The 22,275-nt window shown below is 39.8% G+C and overlaps 2 protein-coding genes and 1 non-coding gene across 4 annotated transcripts; all 3 read right to left on the reverse strand.

Annotated features, from left to right (window-relative positions):
- Positions 1-358: 358 nt before the first annotated feature.
- On the reverse strand, positions 359-7,090 carry LOC102226174 (protein FAM122A-like). 2 transcript variants are annotated; one of them, XM_005810924.2, is made up of 10 exons: positions 6,072-7,090; positions 5,843-5,921; positions 5,709-5,762; positions 5,372-5,415; positions 5,232-5,286; positions 4,662-4,757; positions 4,408-4,493; positions 3,323-3,387; positions 2,941-3,037; positions 359-1,860 (listed from the first exon to the last, which is right to left on the reverse strand). In XM_005810924.2, exons 1-10 carry the CDS (start codon positions 6,194-6,196, stop codon positions 1,722-1,724), a joined length of 840 nt encoding a protein of 279 aa, XP_005810981.1. In that variant the 5' UTR covers positions 6,197-7,090; the 3' UTR covers positions 359-1,721. The 2 variants fall into 2 exon arrangements, with proteins under 2 accessions (XP_005810981.1, XP_023184423.1); XM_023328655.1 differs by having other exon boundaries at positions 2,941-3,061.
- Positions 4,859-5,012, reverse strand: LOC111607188. The gene has a single exon (XR_002752331.1). It is a non-coding gene; the product is annotated as a small nucleolar RNA U109 (small nucleolar RNA).
- A 2,334-nt stretch (positions 7,091-9,424) lies between the features above and the next one.
- Positions 9,425-19,199, reverse strand: hprt1 (hypoxanthine phosphoribosyltransferase 1). The gene is made up of 9 exons (XM_005810923.3): positions 18,981-19,199; positions 15,601-15,707; positions 14,052-14,235; positions 13,098-13,163; positions 12,336-12,353; positions 12,163-12,245; positions 12,031-12,077; positions 10,454-10,530; positions 9,425-10,340 (listed from the first exon to the last, which is right to left on the reverse strand). Exons 1-9 carry the CDS (start codon positions 19,005-19,007, stop codon positions 10,293-10,295), a joined length of 657 nt encoding a protein of 218 aa, XP_005810980.1. The 5' UTR covers positions 19,008-19,199; the 3' UTR covers positions 9,425-10,292.
- Between the last annotated feature and the right edge of the window lie 3,076 nt (positions 19,200-22,275).

Below are 22,275 nucleotides of genomic sequence, written 5' to 3' on the forward strand. Positions count from 1 at the left end.
AAAATCCATTTCTCCTTTGCAAAAGCAAAGGAGGTGGATTAGCAGCATCAACTGTTCATCCTGGACAGGTTACTGTGAAATATCTCTGCTGTCTGGATATGAAGGTGTTAGCATGTTGTCACAGGTCACATACCAACAGTCTTCAGTCAGAGGTTTCCTCCAAGCCAATGGAAGACTGACTGCTACTGGAAATCCTTCCTCCCCACAGTGACTCTTGACTTGCATTTGAATTCCTTTTGCTATATAATTCAATCAATGTGGCCAGCGATCAAAGGCAGCGTTACATAATAAACACCACCACCCAAAAAACAGAGAATTAATTCCCAGAAAAGAATAAAGTTAAAACAGAGTCATTCAGTAAAAGATCTGAAACCAAACCTCTTTAAATTAAAAGGGATCACTCGCATGAAATGATTTACAATCAATTCATTTTGTACATGAACATTTAAGGCGACCGAGCAACGGGGGTTGAGGAAGCGTAAACACAGGAGAGTACGGACACGGACCCAGCAGAACCCAACGATTACATTTTGGTGCAAAATATCACAGTGCAGGCTTGAATCTCTGCATTTTGTTTTTCCTCAAAACAAAAAGAAAAAAGAAAAACAAAAAAAAACTTTTACATCTTTCCTGCTTAAGACTAGGACACAGGGCTGGATGAGCATCCTGTGCAACGCACCTAAAACATGGCAGCAACAGCAGTCTCTTCAATCCCAACGGGATGGTTCTGTTTTCCTTTTAGCAGTCAGTTTTGTCCGATTTAAGAAAAAACCTATCAACGTTCAATCATATATATGTATATATACATATATTTTGTCCATAAATCTTCATAAACACTTTGCCTGAAGAATGAGGGGTAATCTTTAACACTTTCCATACCTACAAAAAAAACACACGATACACAGGAACCTCTTAGTGTTGAAAGACTACCAGAAATGAACAGGTTTCGTTCACAAGTTCCTGCTCGTTGCATCGCTCGCTCCGTCTGGGTTGTTATGGTCACAGCAAATAACTAAAAATCTGCCCCCCCCCAAAAAAAGGTCACCACAGTTCACAGTCTATAATCAAAAATATTCTGAAAAATCTTCTCCAAAAAGAAACAAAAGAGGAACTCTCCGTAGCTGTACCCCAGAAAACGTGTGCCTACATTCACCTCACAGCCAAATGTAAAACTATACATATACTAGATTCATATGTACATACTTACACAACAAAGCAGGAAAACAATAAGTTAAATCTTTTCTTACACAAAAAAAATAATAAAATCTGCAGACTGTGTACATACAAAGGCATATGGGACGAAGCTTTCCAGCACTAAAACAGGATCAGTCTTTTTGTCCAATACTCGGCGTCTCTCTGAGGTGATTGGGGACATGTGGGACAAAATGGCGGTAAAGCCAGTAATGCACCACACCATTCAGCAACCAGGCATCACCTCAGACGGTCAAGTAGCAGCTGCCGCTCACAGTGTCTTCAGTCAGTGTCGCTCAGACGTAACCTCCGATACCCAAACAGATGCGAGGCTTTAGATTCCTCAACCTGAACCCGTCTACAGCCTCTTAGAGAGTAGCCATGGCAACAGTGGTACAGAGGCAAATATGGAAACGAAAAAACAAAATGGTCCATGTAAACTAGATGCGGGCCTAAATGGGATCAATTGGGTTGAGGAAGACGCCGTTTCCCCCCCCCGAAACGCACAAGATGGTGGCCATCGCTGCCGGTCACTTCGGAGACAAATCCTGCAGGGAGGTGAAGGGCGAGTTGCTGGATGACGAAGGGGACACACCCTCCATCTTTCCCGGGGAGTCCGTGGAGGAGCCGATGCTGCTGAGACTCCCGTCCAGCAAATCGGGAGAGTGGCTAAAAGAGAGGAAGGCGACCATGTTAACCAAAACCGAAGAAACGTCTACAGACTTGCTATGCTTTTCTACTCACTCACAGTTCGGTAGTAAAAAGCACGAGTTATTCCATCTCTAGGTTTTTTGAGGATTATAATATATAGCTAGGGGTGTCGAACTCATTTTTGTTGTGGGTCATATCAAAAATTTGAATGTTCTTAAAGGGCCGGTTGTGGCATTAAACTGTTAAAATACTAATCAATAGCTATTTGTTTCAGCATTCAGTAAGAGTTTCTCAAAATTAAACATTGATCATCTTTTCACACTAATCAGTCCCTCTGGGATTTTGGGATTTAAAAAAAAAAATTTGCTTGGTTTTTTGCAATCAAAATCACAGATGTTATGGTGCCAATTTAGAAATATTTGTAAGGAATTTTTGTGTTTTGCGCTAATATGAGGCTAAATGTGACATTGTACTAATCGCCGTGTTGGTCATGGACTATAACTTGACATCAAGCAAGGCTGAGGCAGCAGTCATTTCAAACCAATGTTTTTCTTGGTTTTTTTGTTTTGTTTTTAAATTTTGAGGAAAGAAAATGCAGTAAAATCAGAAGAAATGTGGGGCGTTGTTGATTTTGTGTGAATTTTGCAGAATTGGGAACAAGTGGAGCGACTTGCTGACGTAATCTGGAGTCTAACGGGCCACACAAAAAGCTACGGCGGGCCACATTTGGCCCCCGGGCCTCGAGTTTGACACATGTGACATAAGTAGTTATAGAGATAGACATAAAATATGTAGAGATAAAATAAATGTTAATTGAATTCACTTGCCACCAGAAAAAAAAATATTTAAAATGCATAACATGACACTATTAATTGGTCTGATTTGTTACCAGAATTTAAGGCAAAAATACATTAAAAAAAAAAAAAAAAAAAAGAGAATCTCAAACTTTTTGTGCAGTTTATTTCTGTTTTCCTCCATTCCCAAATCTCAAGTCAACCTGCTGATTTTATCTCAAACTACATCGAAGTTTTAATCTAATCTCCTTTGATTTCATTTTTACTTTTTTACCCATCAAACCGCGTGGTGTCTGTCCCTTACCAGGAGCTGAGGTCTGACAGGTTGGACATGTCAGACGACAGCATGGTGGTGGTTCCCTGGAAGAGTCTCTTAGGCTGGCTTTCCGTCTCCATCTCCCCTGTATTTTCACAAAGATCTTTAGCTATAAAGATAAAGTAGCCAACAGACATAAACTACATTTAACCTCTTACAAATCAAATCTTTTTCTAAGCAATATCCAATTTTAAACTCAACACAAAACATGGATTTTTCTCCGCATGCGTCGATTACATTTGTCTTTAACAGAAACGGCTTTGAAAAGATCAACATACTCTGATCCAAGTAGAAAATCATTGGGACTGCAAAGTCAAACTTGGATGAAATGTTTTGGTTCCTAAGAAAAAGTACAGGAAGCGCGTCTCACCTTTGCGCTTCATCGGGCCGAGGATGCTGGCTCTGATGCAGTTGATCGGACTTTGACTCCGTCGGCTGAAGAGAGCAGAAGCGTCGAGCGTTAAGCAGATTTCTGTCTGGCGCGTCGTAGCGGGCGTTTAGGAAATCGGCAGCTTCGTTTTAAGTTACAGCTTCCGTCAGAAGATTCAAGTTACAATATTTTGAGAAATTCAATTGTCAGACAAGAGCTTTCGGAAAATGCGTTTTAAAGATTTTCAGAAACAAGGTCTGGATGCAAAACTTGAATTTTACGGTGGATCGATTCCAATCCATACGGTCGAGCACAAACATTCACCGTAAACGTTTAATAAAAGCGACGTGAAAGATCGATAAATCTGCCAAATCGAGATTTATTCATTCTTGTTGGTCACCATCATTCAAAGAATATAAGACATATTTACACATAAAGACTCTTCAGAAGACATCTCTTGCTCTGTAATAATCAGTGGAAGGAGCCAAAGATTAGGGTGACGGTAAGGAGACTTTCCAACATCAAAAACTTGGGAGTACATTAACAAAACAAAAGGTTAAAACAACAGTGAACATCCGGAAACGCTGCAGCACAAACACAACACTGGTTTAACTGATCCTTAACAATATAAACATCAATCTTTTATTGTCATCTTGTGTATGCGAGGTTCTAGGGCAGGTTTTGATGTTTTACTGAAAGGTCGACTTTGCTGCATCCAAATCAGCTTTTGCATATTTTATCAAGCTTGGCTAAACGTAGCAAGTATTTCAAAAGGAAGTGACCAGAATCCTGTTCTTAGAACCATGAATCGATTTGTTGAAAACTAGATGGCTTGCTCTTAAACACAGCAAACTTTCAAAATCCCTTTTGCGTTTTGGATGTACAATGACTAATGTTCCTTTTACTTAAATAAAAAGACTAATTTATTTGCTTGATTTTAGTAGTTTTTTGGTTGTTTTTTTTTTTATTTGGCCTACATGACAAAAAGTTTGGACACCTCTGGATTGGAGGAAAAAAAGAAAAAAAAAACTAAACAAAAACAGAACAGATTAACAATAGTTGCAACTCCAAAAACACTTACTGACCTAAACCGGCGTGTTGGGCTGGGGATCGGGCTGGGCGTTAGACCGTTGCTGCTGACAAGTATTTGTAGCGAAGGAGAGAAACACTGCTGCTTGAGGGGACGGGGAAAGAAACACACACACAAAAAAAAAAAAAAACATGGTGATGAGGTCACCAGAGGTCTGCTAACCGTTTACTTTCAAAACATTAAGAAATTCTGCTTTTTAAAAGGTGAAGACAAAGAGCCGTCGCAGTTGAAGCTGGTAAGAGCGCGCACCTTTTTTCCTATTCCTCTGGTCGGGGAGGGAGCAGGCGACACGGGCACAAAGTCGATCCGCTTCGGAGACGAAGACTTCTCCATGTCGTTGTCGCTCTGCAGACACAGCAGCACCAGATGCTGAAAGCAAGTAAATCCCCTGACGCAGAACGCCCTCCCACATGGGGGGCCCAGGGAGTTGTAAGTAAAAAGTCAAAGACTGTGGGAGTATTATACTACCGACTCAGCCTGGACTTGAAAGGCTGGTGGCCCTGTTAACTCCCAAAAGTTAATCTAGCATGCTTTATACTCGTCCTCGCCACATTCATACAGTGAGGACGAAAAAAATGGCCTTTTGGCCAAAGCATGCTTACACCACACAAATACAGCTGCTGCTGACTCTGAGGAAAGCCCCCCAAAAACAAGAGCAGATCAACCACATGGAGGTTGACCACAAGAGATCAACCTCCATCTCTTTTAGTGAGCAGCTAAAAGAGATGGAGGAAAACACAATCACTTATTCCTAACATAATCAAAACATAATCGTTTAACCCCATAAGGGTTATAATAGTTTTTTTATTTGTTTTTTACCAGACTGAGGCTTTCCTCCCAAGAGTGGCTCATCTGCATGGCAACTTGAACTCCCCTGTGTGGACAAAAATACGTAAATCAGGTTTGTAAGCGTGTCACGCGAGAATAACGTCTCCGTCCGGCCGCCGACGGGGTCGTACCGCTCGTGAGCAGTTTCTCTGTTCATCAAGTCGACTCCCTCTTCCTGTAAAGGTGAACAAGAAAAGCAATGACTACAAAAGTCGGTGTTCTACAACTGAAACGCAGTAGATTTTGTAAATTAAAATGCAGTCTAAAATGCAGCTGCCAGACTCAAAGCTTACGACCTCAACTGGCAAACTAAGTCCAGCTAGGAAAAGAATCTAGTTTTAGAAAGCCGCATGGCATCAACAAACAACAGAAAGAGACTTTTCTACCACTAAAAAGCAAAGTCTTTTCATTAAAGAAGTCAACAGTGGTGACATACATGTATATATATATATATATACACACACTTACTTGTTTTATCTGGTGAAGCCTGGTGCTGGGCACGCGGATGGGGGATGACGGGACCTGTGGCACAGCAAGAACATATAGTGCTGTGGGATTCAGGCTTACATTGCAGCAACATGACCGAGTTGCAGAAACGGTACCATGCTGGGTCTGTTGACAACCGTAGTGCTGTTCCTGCGACAACGTAGGATCTCCCTCTGGAAGACCTGAGCGTTATCGCTGCAATGACAAAACAAAATGTGTCCGTCAGCCATCATGCCAAAGTCGTACTGTCAACTCGTGTTGCGTTAGAAAGAGAAAAACTCATTCACTGAAAGATGTGTGATTTAGGTGGAGGAAGAAAAAAAAAAAAAGAAACTATTGCAGAACCTCAATCCATTAATCATGGGTGCACTGTTTGATCTCCTCAGGTGTCCATCGCTTTGGACTAAGGCAGCTGGGATTTCCAGGTCCAGCTCCATCTTTTCTTGTGGCATGACTCCGGAGTTGTTCATTCTGCTCAACAATGCTGCCCGTCACGGCTTCATGAACCTGAAATGGCGGCCCAGCTCAGTAAAGCTACATTACTGACCGTCGAACGTTACCCGGCTTTACATGATTGAAATTAATTTTGGCCAAATCAATCAAGCTGAGGCGACATAAGCCGAGCCAACTAGCACAATGTTAAGACGACCCAGAGCGATATGCAGGGCCCCTTCCTCAACGTGACAAGTTAACAACGGTTTCTAACCATGACAGTGTTTTATGCGCCTTATATGCAGCTCCAACTACGCTGTTCAAATGCTGCTGTGACGTTATGAGCAGTCAAAAACTTCCCAGATGGATGGTTAGTATGCCGTGGCTACATACTACACAAAGCCCAGTAGCTGCTAGCTGCTGACCCGTTAAGTCTGCTGGTGCAAGGCGGCGGGGTGTCAGCGAAGAACCGAGTTATAACTACACTTTGCCTCCTAACACGAGCCAGGTTTAGCCAAACTAACCTAATAGTTGATTTATGTACAGCTTTAATGCTCCTGTAAGTCTAATTTGGATAGCGTTAAAGGAACGACGCTGCTATGAAAAGATTATCATACCTCCTAGCTAACGCAGCTCAGCTAGTGTTCCACTCATTTTCGCTACCCAGATGGTTGAGCTAGGTAGCCGGAGAAGCTAACTAGCAACGTTAGCATTGAAGTGCCATCACTTATTCCTCTAAACGTTGTTTTTTTTTTCTTCCGCCAACCTGCTAACCACTTCGGCTCACAGAACTAACTAGTCTCGGTCTACTAAGAATATTGCCCTTAGAATCAGCAGCATAATTTATATAGTTTCTGCTAGGTATGCACCGCCAAGAATGAACCAGAGTCCCAACAGATTATTACATTGAAGCTAGGTGTTAGCACGAAACTTCACGCCCCTTTCAACGTTAGCGCAGCTGTCCAATGAGACCGCTTCATTTGCCGGCGTGACAGCAAACACTGTAGGCTGAAAAAAAAAATGGTTGGTGTCCCTATTTATGTAGCTAATAATTTTACAAAAATACGATAAAACTCAATACTTTTGTCCATAGCTGGAGAATTGAAAAATTACACTAATTTTATTGTTTCAAAGTTTATTTTTTTAAGCAGGCACATAATCTTTCCACGTTTAGTTACATTTTAACTAATACCGCAAGTGTATTTTTGCTGTGATAGACCAACATAAAGTAGCGCATCACTGTGAATTGGACGTCAGACGACACTTTAAAAACCCAAACTATAAATCGGAAAAGTTGTATTTCGACTCCAATGCACGCTTCATGCCGCTACCTACCATCAACACCAGGATGGTGTGCTGAGGGTGAAATGCAGAGACCTTCTAAAATAATAATGAATATTATTACTTCAACATATTTTTACTCAAGAAAAAGTAGAAAGTAGCCGTCCAAGAAATTACCCAATTAAGAGTAAACGACTATTTGTTAAAAAGGCTACTCGAGCACTGAGTAACTGATTTGTTGCCTCGGACCTTTTTTCTGAAAGCAGAGTTAATATCATCAGTCCAATTTATTAAGGCCAAATAAGTGATAACTTTGTCTTGGAACAACAGAGAAATGGTTTACCGTTATAGCGCAGGTCCATCGTCACGCTTCCATATGGGAAACACAGAAAACAGCCCAGGACAACAGTTTCCGGTTCCTTTTCTAAGCCTCTACCTGAGCCACGAGCTCAAGACGGCGTACCCCTTTTGAAGTCATTTCCTTAACCGCGCGTGTGTATGTACGAGCACGTGCGCGTGCATGCGAGCAGCTAAAAGAGATGGAGGAGAACACAATCATTTATTCCCAACATGATCAAAACATAATCGTTTAATATTTTAAAATTACATCATCAGATGGACCAAAAGTAAATAAATCTAAAGCTATGTGGAAAATTAAAATAATATAACAGAAGTGCAAAAAAAGCTAAATTAGGTAAAATAATTTTTTTTTTTCAAAGAAACGTCTTTCAATATGAAACATGAAACTTTAACAAAAACTGCAGGTGTGTGTTTGGTCACTTTCTGGTTGAAACAAGCTTGCTCTTCGTTCAGTGACGTTACCAACAGTGGGCCTAGGATGCAGAAATTATACTCCAGTGATGAAACTTCCTAAGAAAATTACTCAAGCACAAGTAAAACGTACAGCACAGGAAAAATACTTCTAAAAGTAATTTCCCCCCCCAAAAAAGTTACTCCAGTAAATGCAACGAGTTACTACCCAACTCTGTCCACCATACATTAGGTTTTCAAAGCAGGCCAAAAAGTGTAAAAACAACCAAACAACCCAAACCTGATAAGAGCATCTTCTTACGCAAATTTGCGGTTTTATTGGCTCCTGCCAAACTTAAATGGGACCTGTCATATGTTCATCAATGATCATGTTGTTTTATAACCCCAACATCGTAACTCTAATGAATTATATGAAGTCTCCTGATGAATGAGTCACAGTTCATCATCTCCAAATGCATTGGCGACAGATGGCGGCAAAACTGGCTTGGACCCGTGAGGCATCAGCAACGCTGGAGATGCAACGGTTGCCGATTGAGAAGTGATGGAGACGGCGGCAGTAGGAGAAACACAAGTAGATTTAGAGGCTGTAGGAGGAAGTACAGACTTGGTTTGATCAACTAAAAACTCAGATGAAGACGAGGCAGGAGGGCCCGAAGAAACTGTGCCAACAGACATGCTCTCACTCGACATGTTTGAATGAATCAGAGAGGAAGAGTGCCCCTGTGGCAGAAGCTTGAATCCTAGGGCAGATGTTTCCGACACTCGAGAAGTAGAAGACCTCAGGCCTTGGACTACAATAGGAGGTGAGGAAATTCTTGAAAAAGCAGCAGAAGATGGGGTATGGGGTGAAGCGATGCTTCTTCACACAATTACCTTACCCAGCTTTATTTACTCTTACTGATTTTTCTGAAATCTAACAGTCACATAGATATATTGGTGTCAAGATTACACCACAACAGTAATGCTTTTTTGTTTTGCAAAAAAAAAAACAATGCTTGGGACCTTTGAAAAACTTCAATAACTTATCAAAAGGGCAATAAATGTTGAAGTTCTCAATAAATATTTTTTTTAAGTCATTCATGAAGGGTATCCTGTAGCAGCCTTTGTTTCAGTTGTTCAACGGATGCCTCTGACTGAAGACATGCAGTTGTACCATTAAGGTGCATTTTGACTATGTAATTAGAAACTACAACCCTTGTACAGAAGTGCACGAGTCACAGGAGGGGTGAAAACATTTAATTGTCTGTGCGGAAATGTTCAGGACTACAGAAAGTGAACAAGAACGTTTATTGTGATGTGAACCAAACAAACACAATCTCAAACCCTGTTTAACCCCTCAACACTCACCCCTGGAAGCAACTCATCATTTTTTCACCTGTAAACTTAGGATGCTTCGTAGTATTTAAAGGCTCCCCATCTATTAAAAAATTAAAAGAATTACTGGGAGTATATGGAGACGTATTTTACAGTCCAACAGAGGGATTTTTAATCTTTAGCATGCCCACTGGGGACAACAGCAAACATTTAGGAGTCATTACAACAACAAACATTTCAAAGAAAGTCTTCGCACGTATGCCAGTAACCAAAGAAGAGTTCAGGTTTTTGTCCAAGATGGACAAAAATAATAAAAAAAAGTTCCAGAAATATTTTTGTTCTCTGTAAGAGCGCAAAGCAAATGGCTGCAGAAGGTTTCTTTTTTTGTGTGTGTGTTTCTTTTAAAATAGGAGGCTGAAAATCTTTTGGTAGCTCAATTGTTAACATTTACGCTAGCAGCATTTCCCTGAATAAATTACTCAATTAAAAAAAAAAAAAATAGCACTAAAAAATGTCAGTGTGGGAACATAAAAGTGTCGTGCTAATTTGTGGTGGGCTCGTTTCTATCTTAAGGCAATCGTGCAGGTGCGCGGCGAAGGACACAGAGCGGCAGGACCACCGCCTCGGTGCATCCTCTGGGACCCTGAGCAGGCTCAGCATTCATTATGACACAACATGAAATAATCAAATACAAAATGAATTGCAATGGGGAAATTTTTTTTTACCAAACATTAAAAAAAAACAAAAAAAAGTGTACTGAAGTGCTTCTCATGCCTTGTACTTCTCCTTCCCCGTTTCACTAATCACACAGATGTGCTGAAATGAAAAAACAGGACCTTAAATGTTGAAGCACATCAAACACACTTTTCTTATTTTTAACACAAATGAAGCCACTTGGCTCCTTTTGTTTACATTCATGTAATACTCACGTTCAGATCTCTGAAGTACTCGTTGTAGTCTAAAGCGTATCCCACCACAAATTTATCAGGGACCTCAAATCCTACAACTACAGCAAAAAAAAAAAGAAAAGAGGAGAAAAACAATCTTCTCAACTGTGGATAGTATAACAATTGACACATTATTGAAAGTTTATGATGTACAATTTAACAGAAAAAAACAAATTAAACATTATTTAGATGAACTGATTTTAGAAAGAACATTGAACCAAACTATTGTATGTGTTCACACTGTGGAATATAAACCCATAAGCCATCTGAACGTCTGTTTACATAAGTGAATCTCAGATAGCCAGTTGAAGTGAATTCAGGGTGTAAATATGTGAGCTGCGCTCCCCCTCACTCGTACGTTTGTAGTTTCACAAAAGGTCTGCAAGGTTTAAAACATTTAAATAAACTGCAATAAAATGAAACTGACAATAAATGATGTCAGTGCAACATAAAACTGAAAATATATTTGAAAAAATCTACAATCTTAAAGAAATCTACAATCCTCTCTTGTTTTCCAGGTTTTCCAAGGACATCCTGGCATTCCCAAGCCAGCTGTGAGATTCATTTCCCGAGTCTCCCCCTGATATAGACCAATATTTCACTCATCAGGATTGATAAGTTCCCCAAACCAAAAGATGTTTTCACAGGTTGCTCACACTCATCATCCTGACCTCAAATATTGATGCGGATGTCAATCAGTACAAAGTAGTGTTGCCACGGAGACCAGGGACCTACAGGATTATGGGGTAGAATATTATCTCCCATCACATATAATCACACTGTACTGTTAAGAACGCAGAATAATGTAAGATTTCTCTGAACTTCTAATTCAAACACAATCCTTGAGTGTTTGTTTGGATTATTCTTTATTCTGTATGACTTGGGTCAAAGGTTTTGGTATAAACCGCCCTGTACTTCCTGGCTCTTTTACCTCCAAATGTAATGATGCTTCTTATGGCCAAAACCTTCAGTTTTATTGTCAGCAGACTGCAGGATGTGACCGCAAAACTTCAAGACGTTATGTGCAACATTTCTAAACTGTAATCTAGTGTTTGTTTTTTTTTTATCTTGCTTTTGAAATAAACGGCTTCTTCTCCTCTGAGCGGCCTTTCAGTCCATGTTCGTACAGAACAGAACATCATATCAGAACATAACAGTCACCGTCTTCAAAAGGCATTTTGCTTTTATCCCTAATCATTAATATTATATTAATAAGTAGTGACCTTACTTCATGTACATTTCTAAATTTGAAGAAAGGAATTGATGAACCCTTTTTAGCCTGTAATCTTGTTCACATTACAGATCCAAGAAACAGATCTGGCTGCTACGCTGATCTTCTTCCCTCAACTGCATTTCAAAAACTCAATTACGATGAACCGACTAACAATGGTTTACATAAGGATTGGGGCGAACTTTCATTTTTAATCACTCTGCTGTTTGGGATCTTCACTGCCAGACAGTCCTTAATGTTGGGAAAATTGACTAATCGGTGTCATGGCACTATACAACAAATCCTCAAATTTCCAAACGTTAGCTGCTGCGCAAAGAAAGTCACTTACAGTCCGGTCGGTAGCCGACACTCCTCGGTGTTCTCTTCACCAGCAAACTAAGAGCAAAGCACCAATCAATAGAAAGAAGAAACTGCTGCACAATTTACACGTGTCGGTATTAAAAGGACGTTGTTCAGGTACCTTGCTACTTTAACCATTTTGGGATTGTACTGTTTGAGTAGCTGCAATAACGTCTTCATAGTCTTGCCTGTGTCAATTATATCCTAAAGACAAAGCATGAGAGGAGCTTATAAAAGTGGGATCGGAGAGACGCTTTGCTTTATTACCGGATGAGAGGAGATGAAAGACGATACCTCCACAATTAGGACGTTCTGTGCAAAAGAGAAGAAGAGAATGTTAATATTTAATCACATAATTTGTGTCTGTATCAATCTGTTGTGGCAATGTGGTGCTACTTGCTACAAGTGGAATCAGTGAACATGTGGAAGCATACAAAAATTACACGGACATATTAAACTAAAACATATGGCCACGTTACATACATGACAAGGAGTTTATTTTGGTAAGAGAGATTTTAAAGTGGTGAACGTTTCAAGCAAATTTGTAATTTCAAATATAGATTTTTGAAATGCATCCTCCTCTTTCACCAGATTTACTAATTTGTGGACACTTGTGTCAGAATTACTCTATAAGCAGCACAAAGATATACTGAATACTGATGTTAGACAAAAAACAAAGTTCATAATTCCAGTCCTTTCATGTAAAAGGAACGTATATGAAAGTATAAGAGATGATGGAGCAAATTATACAGATGTGCATCTGTACAACAAAACTAAAGAAGACCCTGTAGATTTTTCCCTTCACCACAGAATTACTTGATCCTTTTCATGCGCTTCACGCAAAATCCAAATAAAATAGATAAAGGTTTACTCTGTTGATATTCTCACTTGAGAAATGTGATCAGCTATCAGGATGAAATCTGTGGTTTGATCCCGAGACAGTAGGAAAATGTTTAAAGGCTATAAACACATGCATTGCATTGTAAATTTAAAAATGGTGACAATAATCCTGGAGAGTGCCATAAGTGCTAATAATGCTCTCTTCTCCATACTGACCTTTCCTGTCAGAGTTGACAGATCGTCTCCTCCGATCACTTTGATTTCACCGGTCGACTGGTCGTTCTGTAAGGATGAGAAGACTGGTGAGCTAGCAGAGTCACCATGCTGTCACAGAAGCTGGCAGTACAAGCAAAAATTAGTGCTTGTCCAGGTTGAAATTCTTTAAAATTGTATCCACTATGTTGATAAAACATGAATATGTAACTCATTTAATTAAAGAGTATTGTTAAAATACATTAAGTGAATTGAAGTTCTTGGGGCTGGCAAAGAGAAACCCAATCTTTTGCCTCAAAACAATGCGGTAGGGTAGGATAAGGAAATACTCATTTATAACTAAGTAGAACTTAATTTGAACCTGCTTTACTTTGCAACCCTTTGAATGCAGGGCATCATTTAAAGTTAACTCATGATAAAAAAAAAGAGGAACACAGAATAATAATAACGATACTTAAATGGTAAAAAATGGGAAAGCTATCAACATCATCCCACAAAGTGACCCTTTAATAAATCACTAAAACCACATAAAATTCTGCAGATTCATATGAATTTCTAGAAGAGTGAGGTCTACAATGTCGGTGTTGATGTTTTACGCTTGCTATCATCTGAATTACTCTACTTGACACAGAGACTGTGTAAATCCTAAATGACAATGGTAAATTTGAATTAGTCGGTACAAGGGATCTTTGTGTTTATGTTGTAGTTGTTCTATTTTTTGGGGGGGGCAAATGACTGAACATCAAATTAAAACGTGTGATTTTGATTGTGAGGGTTTTTTTCATGCTGCAATTAATTTTAATCACACAGTTTCCATGCAGCCTCCTGGGAAACCCTGGGCGACCTTGACCAGGCCACAGATAAGCTGGAGAAACACCTCATGTACTGTACTGCAATCACGATTCGAGCTGCTACAGATGTAAATAACAGCTAACAAAGGGTGAAGCGATACATTACACAGTAACTCTTGAGGCGAATGAAGTCCACTGTCATGGGGATGGAGCGGTCACTGTTCCTGTTCAGGGCTTTGATGTAGTCCAGCAGGTCTGCAAAAAACTTGTAACCCCCCTTAAGAACGCAAAGGGCCACAATGTGGTGACCCCCCATTTCCTTCATGATCTCCCTCGCCAGCCTCTCTGTCCTGAGACAACGTAGGGGGGAGACGGAAACACAGTTAGGATTATCAGCTCCGTTTTGTGCAACAGTCAGCCAAAATTCCTCTTTATTTTCTAGTTGCTCCAACAGGCACAGCTGTCTTATCTAAAGGGAAACTTGCAATCGTAGTCTCTCCTCTTAAGCAATGAAATGTTTTATGTTTCAACCACAAACTTCCCTGACAGAAAAGTCCAGCAAGAAAAAAAGAGATCCGTAGAATATACGAGATTAAATAAGAAAATTTAAGACCATCTTACTTTTTTAAGTGAGACATTCTGACATTTTCAGGCCTCAATTTTAGATACACAAATGTAAGACTTTTTAAGGATGCTAATTAAGAATAACACAAGACAAAGTACAAATACATGGCAACATTTTTAAATTTCCAAAACTATTGAAAAAGAGGTACCATTTGCCTTCTGCTTCTAAATTACCCACCACCTTCTATTGGTTCATCTTAACATCCCAACAAAATACATGAAAGTTTACGAAAGCTGCATAACAAAATGTATGAAAACTTGTGGTATGTATACAATTACAAGGCATTTTGTATTTAAGCTAGCGTTTGTAGATTTGGCTCTGAACGTCCAACCATTTCTCCATTTCTAACACCCTTGTCCTTAGTGGGTCAGGAGGGGTGCTGGTGTCTATCTCCAGCTAACGTTGCAGGCGAGAGGGAGGGGTCACCCTGGACAGGTCGCCAGTCTGTCGCAGGGCAACACAGAGACAGACAGGACAAACACACTCACACCTAGGGAGAATTTAGAGAGATCAATTAACCTGACAGTCATGTTTTTTTACTGTGGGAGGAAGCTGGAGAACCCAGGGAGAACCCACCATGCACAGGGAGAACATGCAGAAAGACCCCGGGCTGGGAATCAAACCCAGGACCTTCTTGCTGCAAGGCAACAGCGCTACCAACTGCACCACTGTGCAACCTCTAAATGTAGCTTATGAATATAGATTAAGTTGCATTAAAAAACACTGTAACTTGATGTTGCAAAAAGAGAAACTAGGTAATAGACTAATCTCTGTGACAGACAGGCTCTTCAGAGAAAACCAGATAAACAGTCTGATCTGAATTCTTTTGATAAGTTACGCATTCATAGAAATTCAGGATAAACTTGAGGAAGCGAAAAAAGTGAAAGTAAGTCAAATGGATGGCTCAAGTAATGGGGAGGTTGTCACACTGCTGGAAACAACAAACTTTTTAAAGATGCTCTGTGTTCTTGTTCTAGGCAAGAGGTTATGATCTAATCCACTATATAAACAGAGCACCTACCTTTTGTTGACCTTGTAACTTACCGCTTTCACTAACTTGTTTTGAGTCATTACGAACAAGGCGACCCACCTGTCCAAGATGAGTCCGTGAGGAATATAAACCTTCTCTAAGTCGGCAGCGTAGTGCTTGGGTATACAGAAAAGATCCAAGTCGTAACCCTGCTCCTCATCACTAATCTGGAAACAAACAAACAAAATAAAACATAAGAAATCTTCAAATCTTGGAAGTTGTTAACCTGTAAAGATCATCCACCAGACAGAGGGCAGTAAAACCTTCTGTTTTACAACTCAGACAGTTTATCCATCACTAAATAGAGGACATGGCCCGTTTGTTAAAAATTAGCAAGTAACCGCGAACCCCCACCCAGGGCGCTCAGAAAGACGCCTTACATTTCCAGACACCCTTCTACCTGCTCAGGGTTCACCTTTGAGAAAACACTTTGTTCCAGAGAAAAACACGTCAACAGTTTTGCCGTATTCTCTGAAAATTCCTATGACGCTTCAATCCTTTTCCAGTTACATTTTAGAAAATTGAATTTCCTGTCGGGGTCAACCGGTCGTCAGAATAACTGGAATCGTGTGACATTGGGAAGGGAGTGTGGGAATGATGGGATGCGGTACTGCAAAGATGCAGCGTGGAAGTGGAAATCTTTAGAGCATATCAGGTGATCCAGCTCCTAGTAGACCAGATGGTGCATGCTAAACTCCAACCACTGCAGAGCGTATTTGGATTAAACCCATTCAGCTACAAAAAATAACGGCCGATAAACCCAGATGTTCTGATGGTCACATGATCTGAGATTATTTCTACAATCATTGATCTGAGGCCACAGGAACAAAAAACAACGTTAAGATTGTGATTATACTGAGAAACATGGTGCTATTTTAAATCTGGTGTGGCAGAGAAAAACTCCTGTGTCTAAAGGGTCAAAGCAAACTTGCCGTTCAACCAGTGGTTCTGTTTTCCTTTCCAGCACTAATCACAATCTGAACTGCGTCGACCATTTCTTGGAAAACAGGGAACTGGATATTTGTTTGACTTTTTTTTCCAGCGTGGGGCTCGTCACAGCGCCGTAAATCAAATATTACCGAACGGTCTCATCCCACACAGCAGGACCTTGTGCTCTGAAAATAAAACTACACGGCGCATTGCATGATGAACGCATTTCTGGTCTGTAGCATCCTTAATGGAGTTTAGCCTGAAGCAAACGTTCAAAGACAAAAACAAGCCCCGATTCAACCAAAGGGGCGTACGAGTTCAAATATCTCAAGCTCAGAGCACTACCACAGTATTAGCTGAATTTTTATGTTTATGTAAGTATACCAAGGCAGGATTTCCCCCAGAAAACTTGCTCAGCTCGGTGCGCTAGGGCAGTCATTCATGCCATGTTTCTGAGTCAAAGAATGTTTAAAGTTGACATGAAATTTGAAAATAATATAGTTATACGTTATTGGAAGACTGGACGATTAATACCCAAACACCAACTATAAAGTCTTATAAAAGGCAACGATTGAAAAAGTAAACTAAAATAAATAAACGATGCTAAGCCTGGTGGGGGCACAAGTAAGGCCTGGTGGCCCGCCAGGCTTATAATACACTGTGGGAAACCCTGCAAAGACTTAATATATTCTGGCTTCAACACTGACAGCGCTGTCAGTTATGCCCTAACTGTCAGGTAAAATCGTGGTAACAAGAGGCCAGAGAGAACTGCCCCTCCCCTACTTGTTGCTGGTCAGTTTGGAAAACGACAGCCTCTGAACCTTTTTACCGTTTCCATACAAACTGTGGTAATTTGGGGAAATTTCCAGTCACGACAATATGGAGAGATACGATGCAAAATCTAAAAAGAAAAAACTTAATTAATGGTACAGGACAGATTTAATGAGACACGCATCATTCCATGAATAATTAAAAATATTTTTAAACTGTTAACATTATGACAAATATTCAAAATACTGACTCCTTGATTTTAAAAAAATCATATTTCATGTTAGACAGTTTATGTAAATACAATGAAATTGTGATAGTTTTACTTATCTGCCCGGGGCAGACATTAAGCTGTTTATGCAAAGACTTCACATAAAACATGTTTTTTTTCTTTTTAACCCATTTAATAGGATTCACTTAAAGTACCTAAAAATCCATTTTGTTTCAGCTCAGAGTTCAAAATGTTTCTCTTTAGTTGTGTCGGATGAAGTGATTTACAAAACAGCAGTAAAAACAATAAAGATGAACTAAAAAAAAAAAAAAAAACAGAAAAAAAGATGTTCTGATTAATAAGGATTAAAAGACGATGAAAATAAATGGATGTTAAGTAAAATGCACCAGTCATGCTTTTCCGGTACTTTTTTAGTACAAAGCACCAGTTTTCTGTGAAATCTGACATGCCTGTCCCGAATGTGAAAGATCTGTATAATTTTCCTCACACAAAGAAAACAACTGTGTTGCAATAATGTGTTTTTTTTATGTGCAGCAATAAAAAAAAAGAATAACAAAATCATCCCATTATCCATCGTCCCTTCCATGTATCCGATTTTCACTCAGAAAACGGCATCACAGTTCATGCATTTAGGTCTTAATTTTGATACATTTAATGAGCAGGGGCAAAATAAAAATGTCATATTTTCTGTATTTTACCAGCCGATCAACAGACTGAGATGATCAAAGAAGTCGATTACGATCTCTGGAGGACTTCTTTGGTGCATCTCTGGCTTTAAGTTATGCAAACATGCGTGTGAAGTTGTTTTTCTTTTGGTTACCCTGTGACGTGTGTCTAAAGGTTTCCAGGGTGTACATGCCTCCTGTCCAATGCCCCAGAAGTCAGTGTGTTCACAGTTTTCCTCCAATCAGAAGTCAGTATGCTGCATTTTGATCAACTCGCTGTAACGACTGTTTAGAAACTAGAGAGAGAATTGAAATAATCCGTGTTAGACGTGTTGAAGTCAGAAACCATTGTCTGGATTGTCTTTATTTGGGGTGAAAGCACGAGAATGACACTGCACATCAATAATTACAAAACCTCGGTAAATAATCCTAATTATGAACCAACTGCACCTACGTGACTATTAAATAAAGTCTGTCTTAAGCACGTCCCCCCTGCTAGTAAATGTAACCATATCAGCAGGCTGATTAACTCTAAATAATTGTGTAATTGCACAATTACGGCTGCCGACAAGCGCAGCAGCCCACACGTCTTGTTTTGTGAGTTTACGACGAACCATGTCCTGTCTACGTCACTGAGCTGAACGTGGAGAGCGCGTGCCTGTCTCCAGCCGCAGGCCACGCTTATAATAAGGGCTGAACATGAAAGAACAGAGCGTTAAATTGTACAATGCAGAGCACCTTCAGTGAACTCAGCGTCTCAGTACAGCGTGTTACTCCCCTGGGCTCAAACAGCGGTAACACCCGAACAACTACCGTCTCTTGTTTCACTAGAGGGAAGAACTCACCACAACACAGGAGCTCGACGTCGCCATGTCCGTGTCGGTCCCCCAGCGTCAAAATGCTAAATGTTCTACCTCGCTCTTCTGCCAGAGGAGACAACAATTTTATGTTCGGGTTAATTTCGCAGTCTCGTCAGAGACACACATGGAGGCGAGTGAACCGTAACAGAGCTCGTGTGTTTCCGGAGCTTCTCCGTAGCTTTGCTACCGGGTCCTGCGCAGGAGCCCCGCTAAGCCAATCACGTGTGAGGAGAAAGACTCGGCTCCGCCCCTCTGCGGCGAGGTTCGGGAGGGCTTCACGAGCTAAAGAGCGCGAGGCAGCTTTGACTTTCCAGCTGCGCGAGGTCAACAGATTTCCGAGTTGTTTTCGTGTGTAAACTCGTAGATGTGGTTTTAAATCAACTGCTATTTTGATTCGTCTGACCGGATTACATAAACGGTTATAACTTTTTCTCTAAAATCCCACTGCAAACATAATGAACACATTTAAAAGCTGGGAAATCAACATATTTTATAAGTAATTACTTAGTTCTTACTAGGTAATAGTTAGTATTAATCCATTTAGAAGCAGATAAGATTCAGACCCAGTATAAACAAGAAACACTTACACGTAGGGATTCAGTTAAGTTAAAACACAAAGTTTGTTATAAATCAGCATAATTACACAAACAAATTAACTGAGTCATAAAACTGTATTTACCCATGTAATAAACTGTACATTAAATTTAAATAAAATAAAATTACACACAAGATATAATTAAAAATAAATACATTTAAAAACAATCACTAAAACTAGAAACAACCACTGTATGTGTGATGCATCATAAAGTGGGAGATTTGAACCATTGCTTGTTTCTATAATGAATAAAATCTGCTTAAAAGAGTATAAGCCGCCACATAAATTTTATTAGTACTACTAGCGAGAGGCAAACACAATTCCAATGTGTTATATATTTGTATAACATTTATAGCTAATATATATATATATATATATATATATATATATATATATATAATATTATCTTATTTTTTTAGACTGAAACTAACCAAAATACCATGTTAAATCAAAAGAAAGAAAAAGACAAAACCAAAATGCTGACGGTGTCTCACCAGGACACCTAAAGTAGGAGCGCCGCACCCAGATAGAGTTTGGGGAAGAAGACGGCAGCCGCTCCTTCGTTCACTGAGGCAATTTATTCACGTTTCCAGGTTAGTAATGTGTGAAGCTGGTGAAAACTGTCCCCCCTAAAGTGTAAAGTGATAAATTATCTCAGTAATGATTTCGCGATCCCATACTTATACGTTAAAAAAGAGCGATTTCTTTCATAATCGCGGTTAGCGAGCTGTTAGCTGCAGCGGCCATTTTAGAGATGGCTACGAGTATCTACAGTACAAGCCGTGTTACTCTCCCCGATCCAACTTTATTACGGTCTGTGGTGTCCGGACATGTGTTTTGTGGTGGTCTGTTAAAAGAGTGTTTAATGTGTAGAAGTTTTTAGGTTACTCTCAGCTACATCTCTACATATTTAGCTACACTCTTCCTCACTGTGTAAGAGATTTCACTGCTTAATTCTACAGTCAGTCAGACAGTTATTCAAATCCTATGAGAGCTTAAAGTGTATATGGTCATCCATATTTAGTTATATAAGCAGTAACATGATTATCTCTTTCAGTTTCATTACAATTCAAGGGAAAATATTGTTGCACTTGAGAAATGGGTGGTATTTTATTTTTTTGCATGTAAATCTGTAAGATTTAAATTTGTTGTTGAAGTGTTTTGGTTTAACCTTTTGATGCTGCCACGCCTGATGGCAGCTGATGCTGTTCATTGAAGTGGATGCTTTAGGGTTGTTTTAGAATAACAAAAAGACACTGGGACATGATTACACTGTGGAACGTTTATTGTGTCATTTCATGATTTCGAGAATTTGTAATAAGAAGGCAGTTTGGGGAAGAAGACGGCCGCCGCTCCTTCATTCACTGAGGCAATATAGTCATGTTTCCAGGTTTTCCATCCAGAGGAAAGGGGAAGCGGAGACATAACAGTCAAACATCATTTGTTGCAATTGTTTCCGTTCATTTGAAATGCGTAACATATGCAAACGCCGAGGGATTAGAATTCAGCCACGCCTTCACGCTCCCGTCAGCAGCCAGTGTTGTTGAAAGAAGGATATACCATCATGTTGTTCTATTTCATTAAAGACAGGTTAAAATCTGCATGAAACATAGAGTAAAAGGAAGAAAAGCAGTGAGAAAACAGGTGACTTCCTGTTGAAAGGGTGCAGGGCGAAACTGATGTCACCAATTGACGATGTGAATGTGAAGAGCTCTGGTCTGTGATGATACAAATGAAGTTCGATGCAGCCGGGAGCTTATGTGTGGAAGTTAATCCACCTTGATGTTTCATGGCGAATGGTCAGATTTGAGGCTTGACCACGCCCACATGCTTTGACGTACAAAAAATCCTTTGATAACTTTTGACCTTCAATGCCTCAAGACTGCTGGCTGAGTTTGAAGCCTGGATCTTGAAAGCTGTAGGACAAGTTTGCTCGGAGACATTATGTATAAAAAAAAACTTGATGGCGGCCTTGATCCAAAATGGTCGACTTCCAGTTGGGTTTGGGCTATGGCTCCCAAAGACTTTTTTTAACCTCCTGTGAAGATCTACATGTGTGACAAATTTTATGATTGTTGGTCTAAGCATGGCTTGGAGCTGACTTTTTTTTAAAAGGATTTCTAGGGGGCGCTGTGGAGTAATTAGGCTACGCCCACCAAATGTTGGACTACCTTCCTGCTAGGTGGTGGACAAAGATCGATCACAGGGAGTTTGGTGCAGCTCGGCTGAAATGTTGTTAAAATTGTTAAATTTTGTCACTTGGAATTAGACAGTTGCAATGTTTACCAACTTGATTGTGTCTTTTTCTTCCACAGAAACTTTTCCTGAGTATCCATAATTTATGATTTCAAAGGTTTTTTTTGTACTAGTTTATTCACCAAGTTCATTGTTTAATACAATTTTCACTGCTGGTTCTGAGAAGGAATTCAGTAAACCACTAACTTAAATACAATTAAAGCCAGAGGTGGAAAATATAGAAACACATTTTAGCTGTGTGTCCCTGCTCCATCAGAGCTTTCTGAAATGGTTGAATTACCTCCTCGGTCTGTTATATAGCTCCAGATATCTGAAAGTTACCTTTTGAGACGTCTAAAACATACAGCGAAACAGCCTCTGACATCTGGCATTAAAAACCACAACATGTAGCTACCTGTTATTAAGAAATCATTTCATGTGAGTTGTGTA

This window comes from Xiphophorus maculatus, chromosome 23 (genome assembly GCF_002775205.1).
Source record: "Xiphophorus maculatus strain JP 163 A chromosome 23, X_maculatus-5.0-male, whole genome shotgun sequence".
Lineage (NCBI taxonomy): Eukaryota > Metazoa > Chordata > Actinopteri > Cyprinodontiformes > Poeciliidae > Xiphophorus > Xiphophorus maculatus.

Bases quoted from the DNA above. Each gene is read 5' to 3' on its own strand.
- LOC102226174 (XM_023328655.1), bottom strand. From the start codon at position 6,196: ATGAACAACTCCGGAGTCATGCCACAAGAAAAGATGGAGCTGGACCTG. The intron at 5,287-5,371 runs GTACGACCCCGT...TTGTCCACACAG, and splicing joins AGAGAAACTGCTCACGAGCG to GGGAGTTCAAGTTGCCATGC. The intron at 1,861-2,940 runs GTAAGGGACAGA...CCTCTCTTTTAG, and splicing joins CTGTCAGACCTCAGCTCCTG to CCACTCTCCCGATTTGCTGG.
- hprt1 (XM_005810923.3), bottom strand. From the start codon at position 19,007: ATGGCGACGTCGAGCTCCTGTGTTGTG. The intron at 14,236-15,600 runs GTGGGTCGCCTT...ACGTTGTCTCAG, and splicing joins CACGGACTCATCTTGGACAG to GACAGAGAGGCTGGCGAGGG. The intron at 13,164-14,051 runs GTAATGTATCGC...TCATCCTTACAG, and splicing joins TTCGCCTCAAGAGTTACTGT to AACGACCAGTCGACCGGTGA.